Source organism: Glycine soja, chromosome 13 (assembly GCF_004193775.1).
Source record: "Glycine soja cultivar W05 chromosome 13, ASM419377v2, whole genome shotgun sequence".
NCBI classification, from domain to species: Eukaryota; Viridiplantae; Streptophyta; class Magnoliopsida; order Fabales; family Fabaceae; genus Glycine; species Glycine soja.
The window spans coordinates 29,610,958-29,620,073 of NC_041014.1; the positions used below are offsets into that span (position 1 = coordinate 29,610,958).

Sequence of the window (9,116 nt, forward strand, 5' to 3'; positions counted from 1 at the left end):
TTCACCAATTAATTTCCACGCTTAGAAAAGATCAAATGCCTAATTATATAATTTTATTAATTTACTTTTGAAAGATGCATGACAAATATTATTTATATATATATAAATCAATCTGTTTCGGTTAAACATTCAGCTGGTAGTTAATTACTCAATGCATGCCAATATAATTTAGGAAAATGTTCGGTGTGTGTTCATAGCAAAAGAGAAAGAAATAAAGGAGAAAAATAATAATAAATGTGATTAGAGATAAATTTAATTTATATTTTAATTTTATCATAAAAAATATTACATTTGTAAAATAAAATTTACATTCAATGAAAAAAATGACAGAAAGAAAAGAATCTCAATCAAATTTTTTGATAAATATTACTTATTAATAAAACTAATGAAGCTTTGAGGCAGACAATGGGCATGCAACTTGATAGCTTTGGACCACAAACATTGAAGCATATCAGACAGTTTTTGAAATTAAAACACGTGAAGTAGCAACTTGGTTGTGCTATAAACATTGTGTTAAACATTGTTCCCTGATAGAAATTATTTCAAGGACTGATCAATAATGGAGTACTTTCTTGTCCTCATGCTCAAACAAATTGATAAGAATTATTACTAACCTTACACTTTACCTGATCAGTTGGTGAACTGAAGTACATTCGCGCAAACTTTTCAGTGACTTATAATACATCCTCAGTCTTCTAACTTTGCAGCGGTTTATCCGGCGGGTATTATATATATGCATTGTGACGAATGGCGATGGGTTTGGTTTAGAACATTAAAAAATTGCATTAGAAGGTGATGATGATGATCAATCACGCGAAATTAATAGAGAATATTAAAAGTATCAATTTGCTGATAGAATTGTTTTTTTTTTCTTTAAAGAAATGATAGAATTGTTATGTACTATGTATATGTACAAGTGTGTGTTAAGTTGCTTCCTTGGACTTCTTGTCTTGGTAATAATAATGTATTAATGTTCTTGTAAGTCACTTTTCAATAAATGAAATAAAAAAATCACATTATTATTTGAATTTAATTAGAAAGTACTGACACTTTTGTTTTAAAAATAAATATTTAGAAGTCATATAGTTATGATTTCTAATTAAAACTCTTATTCTTTTTTAAACCAAAAATGGACACACCAAATCAACGTGGTAACATTTAAATTTATTACATTTTTTCTTCTCTTTTTTTTAAATTAACGTAGCAGTTGGTTAATTAACTCACCAGAAATTATTGAGAATCCAGGTGATCCTTGAACACATGGTCCCTAATTAATCATCATATGACATGTTACTAATTTACTACATACTTTCTGTAAATTAAAAAACTTAAATACATGTTATATGTAAAGATGGGTTGAATTAATCATGAATACTTTGTAGTCTTAAATTACCTAACAATTGTTTCCTTCATAACACTAGCTTTCTTTTAATTTAAGTAAGAATGCTCAGACTATATATGGGATGATATGAAGATGTAAGTAATATTTTATAAGCTTGATCATTTGTTTTAATAAAATATAAATGTTGGAAGGGCGATCTTAGCTAGAAGTGGATAGAGTACTGCCCTTTAAAAAATATTTTGATTTAGATTTTTATTATATGACAAATTTTAACAATATATTATTTTCAATAATCTATTTAATATTTTTAATTATTAGGTCTTTTTTTGGTGAAATATTTAATATTTTATTTATTAGGTCATTTATAGCACATCTCAAATGTAGAATGTATATACCCTGCAGAATATCTAGTAAAACTTACGTAAAAGATATCCAATAATAAATAGTGTATTAAAAATATTTTTTAATTACTAATTAATATATCCATCGTAACATATCGTCCGTACATAATGGTTTATATACTCTTATATTTTGGTGATCGCTAGACCGGGGTTGATTTAGGTGACAATGTTTACATTGAAATATATATCTCTTTTATTTCTACAAATAGATGCTCGAGTGTCCACAATACTTCCTTAATTTAGCTATATTTTTCTTTTCATGTATTGTTCACACGACTTCATATATCGTTTACCATTATTATTGGATTGTAACATTTACCATTGCTGTCAGCTCATCAATTTTCCATATCTCGAGAAAATACGTACTAAACACGAAAACAAATTAGCTAAATATATAGTATTAAAAGGTTTAACATTATTAGCAACTAATTGGTTAATTCATAATTATTATTTACGGTGTGAAAGAGAATATACACAAAACAAGATGAATACACCTCGGATGCTAAGTTCACCGCAAATAGAACACCATCAATCATGATAAGAGAGCCAGGTAACTAGGTAGAATGAAAAAAGAAAATAAAACTACATCATTTGATAATTTATATGAACATTAACATATATTATATATTTTGCATATACATATCACATTGATTCAACCATTGCCGTCCGAAAAACCCTACTGATCTACCCATCCATGCATATCAATTCCAAACACGGGCTTAAATCTAAGTTCATGGTGCAAGATCCGAACCCGAATTTGAAACAAAAAAAAGAAAGAAAAAAGAAGAGGAAATGAATGATATGGTTAACACTTAACACTGTTAACAACTTGTTAAGTTAACAGTGTTGTGCAGTGTGTTCACAGTTATTGGTTCTGTTCTCAGCGATCTGAGCCAGCGACTGCAAGTTACAACGTACGATTGTGTCGACGAACACGCATGTTTCCTCCTTAGTGTTACCCTGCGGTACGTCAACGACGTATGATTCGATGACAAGTGTCCCGTTCCCGTTGGCGTGGAGCGTCGTCACCGACTGGTAGTTCCTGAGGCGGTGGTCGCCGCCGACCATGCTGAAACTGATGACGTGGCGCTCATCGTCGAGGATCTCCAGCCGCTCCGTGCTCGTCTCGGCGGGGAGCCCCGACACCACCCGCACCTCGCGGACGGCGCCGACGCGAATGCCGTCGCCGGTGATGACGTGGCAGCTCCTCACGAAGTTCTTGTATCCCTGCGGGTTGTCGAAGCGCCGCACCACCGCCCAAACGGCGGAGACGGGGGCGTTGATGTGCTGCGTCACGATGGAGCAGCACTGGTTGGGGTCCACCACGTGCGCGTGGTGGAGCGCCACCGTGTCGGGGGCCGCGATTCCTCTGCCGGAAGAGAGAGAGGGAACCACGAGGCGACGCGCCGCCGTGGAAGAGGGCGGCGCTTGAGGCTGCTTCGGACAGTTTACGCCGTTGGCGATGGCGACAGTGGTGGCGGCATGGGTGATAGGATTGAACCTATCAAAGTGAAGAGAAGAAGGCATTATTATTATTAGTTTGAATTTATAATAAAAAAATATCTCTGGGGAGATATAGATATGAGTTTGTTGATGTTGAAGCAAAAGCATATATATGAGAGGCAAGGCATATATGGGTTAGAGAGTTAATATTTGTCTAGTACAAGTTGCATTATGGGAAATGAGAGGTTAGAAGGTTGTTGTTGTTATTAATCTCATGCAAGTGGATCCCCAACTTGCTTCTATTTCTACCTTGGACTTGCTTTTTATCAATTAATACCCTTTTCTTTATTTCAAACTGCAACTTTGCCTCTATATATTTCTAAACAACTATCATTACTTTGTTTCTCAACATGCATGTATCACTTTTAATTTTTTTCACACGCGCATCTTCTTTTTTTTTTTTTTTTTTTATCAACTTTCTATATTCTATTTTATTCCATTATTTTTATCTTTTCTTTCTTTTTTTTTATTATAATTAAGTTTATATATCAATATAATTTTTTTAAAATATGAATCATTTGATTACCTTCTTAATATTATTTAATTTTAATAAAATTTGATACAATTTTTTTAATAATATGTAAATATAATTTAATTGCTAAATCAATAAAAAAATATATATACTTTATATTAAATTATAAAATGATGTAATAATTGTGTAAATTAATTCAATATCATCCTTTCTAGTATATGTTACAGAGAAAATCAATGTACAGACTAATAATTAGCATCTTAAGGTTCCTCTTCATCGTATGACTTATATATTATAGTTTCTGTTTTGGTGTGTTAAAACCTTTGTTGTTATTTGATGCATGTCTCTAGGTTTTTTTCACCTATAATTGTTCTTACGAGGAGATATAATATTAGTCCATTGGTTGAGAAAAGGGGTGAGAAAAAGGAGAGAAAAACTAACATTTCTAATAAAACTAACAAATTAATATTAATCAATTATATTTTTTATTGATGAAAAATATTATACAACCATAATAAATAGTCAAAACTACATGGTTGCATGACTATTATTAGCCTCTTGTGGGAAGACTTTATTGGGGTGTCTATCGCCACAGATGTTATCGTTTAGTGGTCAAGGCCTCCCCTTAATAAAAAGAAAAGTCATGTGTATTTTTTAATATTAACATTTAAATATAATCGAATAATTTATAATTATGATTTACCCGATGCGATTTTTCCCATCCAATGTGTTCCATTTTTAATAAAATAACAATGATAAATAATAAATCACATTAATTATTTAACACACGCATTATATATATATATATATATATATATAATCTTTTAGCACACGCATGATACATGGAAGACATCGCCAGTTGTTTTTATAATCTAAAAAACAAATTAAGGTCTATTTTACCATCACTCTTTTTCTTTTTTAGTTTCGGTAGTTTTTTTGGTTTCTCTTTACTTTTCTTCATGCAAAACAAATTCCAAAACCCCTCCTTCTTCTTTTAATTTTTTTCATCCTTCACTTTCTTTACATTCTTAATTAAACTGAAAAACATACATATGCATGCCTCGGGCATCTTAATATGTAGTTCGTATTGCGAAGACTGGGTATAGAAGTGTATATATGCCAGTTATAATTGTTAGCTATATTGCTTGAGTGTGTTAGATATATACATTATATTTCATTTATTTTTAAAATATTGCAAAAACATTAATGGCGCCTTTGAATACTTGAGATTATAAAACAAAATCATCAAAATTCTGAAGTAAGAAGCAAATTCACGTGTGATGGCGAAACCCATTATAGAATATGTTGGACTGAAAGGTACCAAAATATGTTTTATTGCAGAAACAATAAATTTAACCTTTTGGTTGGATTGAAAAGTGATAAATCATGCATAATAATAATCGAAATATGTAGCTTTTGATTAATTTAATTCAATATATATATTCTTGAATTTTTCAAAGATGTTTAGCAAGGGAGGAAAGCTAAAAAGCACGAGGGAAACTAAAAAAAAAAAAAAAGATCAGAAGGGAAAAAATAAATACCATATTTAAAATGGAACAAGAAATACATAAATTGACCATTGAATGTCTCTTAAAATATTCCATTGATGTATACATCATAATATATATTATGGATATAATGACGATTGAATAAAATGGATATTCGTATTACGCAATAGCATATTTGTCTACGCAAAAGAGACAGTCAAAAGTGCTAATTAGAAATCGCTCCATAATAAAATTCTAAACCTTTGAAAAGTCAAAATCAATTCTCAAAAGGATTTGTTTTACTTATCTCAGTACCATGCACCATGGTTCATCTTACTGTTCTGTTTAGGAATTTTCAAAGTAACGCCGACAATTTAAGATTGGGCTAAAAATCAAACATGGTGTCACAACTATATTACTAGTATCATTAATTATGTGTATTCATGTTGATATGCATTGTTATGTTATCTTATGAACTAATTAAGTTTCCAAATTCATGTTCGAGAGTACAATTAACAAGCATAGGCAAGAGAAAATTTGACATGTATGATAACGAGCAATATTATATTTAGAGTTCAATATTTAGTTGATGACTGATCAGAAAATCTTCTGTGTCAGCCTCTTATAATTTATATATAATACAAGAAACAATTCAGATTTAGAGGCACGTGATCGAGGAGCATACAAAACTGAAGTCTAACTCTGCTTACGTACGTCACCTAATAATTTATCAAATTATAATATGTTTAGTGTTTCATTGTAATCTCCAAATCATTATTTAAACAAACATTTCGATTCGTACAAAAAACAAATTAATCTGACAACCATCATAATTTGGAATTTTTCAAATGTAAAGCCAAACACATACTTGGGGATAGATGTCTGTAAAAGCTTTTAAGAAAATTTATTTGGACTTATTTCATTTTAAAAACCCTGAAATTTATTCTGATAAATTTATAAAAGATATTGAAATAAAGTAAATAAATTATATGAGTCGATATCAAAAGTCATTTTTTTTTACCTTAATCTATCAAAACAATCTTAATAAAAGCACCTATATATAACAAAAGCTCCTTGGTTATAAACTCTTATCGAAAGAATTATTAGTTAAATCATTATCTTAATTATAAAATTCCAATGTTAAGACTTTTATATACAAAAAATAATAAGTTTTATTAAGTTTATAAGTGTTTATAAATAAAAGTTATACGATTTTTAGAGAGAAAAAATTAATGAGATTTATAAATTGATTTTAAATTATGCCAAAATTTAATTAATTAATTTTATGTCCTTTGATCATTTAATGTTCTTCTATTATAGATTTATGATTTATCCAAACTCTTATTTATTTGGGTTGACAAACAAAATGAAAAGGAAGAAAATTCAAAGATAGAATTTAGATAGACAAAAAGTAGTGAAAAAATAAGTAAATTAATAAGTTGTTTGCTATGAGACAAATATGAAAAAACTTACAAGAAAGAAAAGAAATATTATTTTTTCTATTTATTTGATCGAATAGAAATGAAAGGAAATGAAACAGCTAACGATGTCTCAAAATAAATCAATTTTATAAAAAAAAATATTAGTAGAAAACAAAAAGTGGAGAAGGGTAAATATGGAAATTGAAATTTGAAATTCTGCTCTCTACCTTTTCATAAACATTCTTGCTAAAGATGGAAAGAAAAAGTGAGTTTCGCCTAATTTATTTTCCTTCTCGTCTAATTTTCTATAAACTAATTAAAGGATAAGTCAACTTCTCTCTCCCTTCTTTTACTACATACTAATTCTCTAATGATAAAAAAAAATACTAATTCTCCTACTGGTCCCCCTCCCCCGGAAAAAGAGGTGTCGACACATTAAAACATTTTGATTAAAGATCATAATTTTTAATTATATACACTAAAGCTTAACACACGTAAAAACATAAAACATAATCAACAAAAGTATACAAATAATAAATGTATAATCATAATTTTATCCATTTTGTAATCATTAATTAAAAAATTATTTAAAAATAATGTATATTGATCATATATCATTTTTAAATTTAGCTGATGTAAAATAGCAAATTATACATGTATCTTAATTTTAAAAGAAACAGTTTTGCTTGAAATATATATACAACTATTACAAATGATAAAATTTTATCTTCAAATTGCAACTACATATTATAACAAAAATTGATGCCACTAATTAAGTTGTACTAATCACACTTCAATAAAATATTCATGCACACCCAAAGATATATAAATATATAATTTTAAGATTAGAGTAAAAATATAATATAACATAATAGTAATTGTTGGAAATCTTAGGTCAATCAATAATATGGACAAAATAAAGTATTTAAGTGGAGAAATTTTCACACTCAAAACTAACTTTTAATATTAAGTTAGATTAAAATTCAAATTTAAAGACAATATCAAATAATCAAAACCTATTTTACTAATTATTGTTGAGTCCATCGAATCATCTATTATTGGTTGTTATCAAACCACTAGTTATCAAGATATTATTAGACCACCTGCATAGATGTCTAATCCAACAAATTTCACACTTAAGATGTATAGACTTTAGTGTGAATAATGTGTATTAAATATCCTATACTATAAACTAGTGATATAACCAAATAATTATCTGTTTGAATTTTTTAGGTTGAGTTAGACTCAAAATCATATTTTAAGAATAATATATTTAGGTCAATACTTCGGTGGACAATCTTGCATATGGTCCATTATGAACCACTTTATACATTAATCACATCTACACCCATATGTACCAAATTACCACCCTTCAAAATGAGTTAGTTATTGATATTTCTTACTCATCACAACTCAGCCACTGCCATGGCCAACAAGGACTCCTCCAATGAGAAAGACAAGGACTCCTCCAATGAGAAAGACAACTACTCCAACCTCATTAACCAAAACCACCCGCAAGCCTATGTCCGTTCATCGCCATCGCAATCTCGTCAAGTAGAACCATTGCAAGCAAAAAAATGATAATAGCAGGTTCAATTTGGTTTGCCTCGTGCAACTTCGTAGCGGTTGTCTTATGCAACTCTATAACTTCGTAATCCCTTAAGAGTTATATTAAATAATTTGCATTACAAGCAGAGATGCATAAATAGGCTAGACAATACCTAGACATGAATTACTTAGATATTCTTCCCAAGTTCTTAGCATATAAACATTTCTCAATATCTATATCTTAAAATAATACATGAAAATGGATGATCAGACCACAAGTATGTGAATGAGCATAGAGATGAACAATAATATCAACATCATATTCATAGATAGTTTAGAATCGTTACATCAAAGAGAGTTTGGTTTGTAAAGCTTTCAACAACAGGTGGTTTTAGCCTTTCATTGTCATGAGAGACTTAGAAATAATATAAAATTAGAATGAAAGGGAAGAAAATGAAAGAGAAATTGATTGAAACAGATCAGTCAAAGCTCCGGAACTGATTTCATTCAACAATGGCTTCTTTGCTTCCTTGCTCCCTTGTTCCTCTACTTGCTTTGTGCTTAAGTATTTCAAATGTTTCAATTTTTTTATGTTTCACCAACTGATTGACCAATCAAAACTCTCTTGTGAGCTTAGCCCAGCACTCGTGTTGAATGTGTATGTCCAGTTGGATCAAGTGGTCACGCATTAAACACAGGATGCATGCTTAGTGTGCTTGCTCATGACAGCTGTCTTCTAATGTGACTTTTTGCGTTAAGTGAATTACTTAAGTTGAATGATTTTGACTCACTAAGCGAGGAGGTTGAGTTGAGCATGACAATTCAGTTCTTCAATTCTCTTTCATGCCTCTGCTACAATTCTACATAAAATTCAACCAAAATTACTATAAAATTATTAACATTAGTATCTTCTGGATAAAACTCGGAAGAAGTTGTATTCTT

At 29.8% G+C, this 9,116-nt stretch overlaps 1 protein-coding gene across 1 annotated transcript; it reads right to left on the reverse strand.

The window, feature by feature from the left end:
• Positions 1-2,307: 2,307 nt before the first annotated feature.
• Positions 2,308-3,475, reverse strand: LOC114381395 (abscisic acid receptor PYL4-like). The gene has a single exon (XM_028340637.1). The coding sequence runs from the start codon at positions 3,352-3,354 to the stop codon at positions 2,581-2,583; it is 774 nt and encodes a 257-aa protein (XP_028196438.1). The 5' UTR covers positions 3,355-3,475; the 3' UTR covers positions 2,308-2,580.
• Between the last annotated feature and the right edge of the window lie 5,641 nt (positions 3,476-9,116).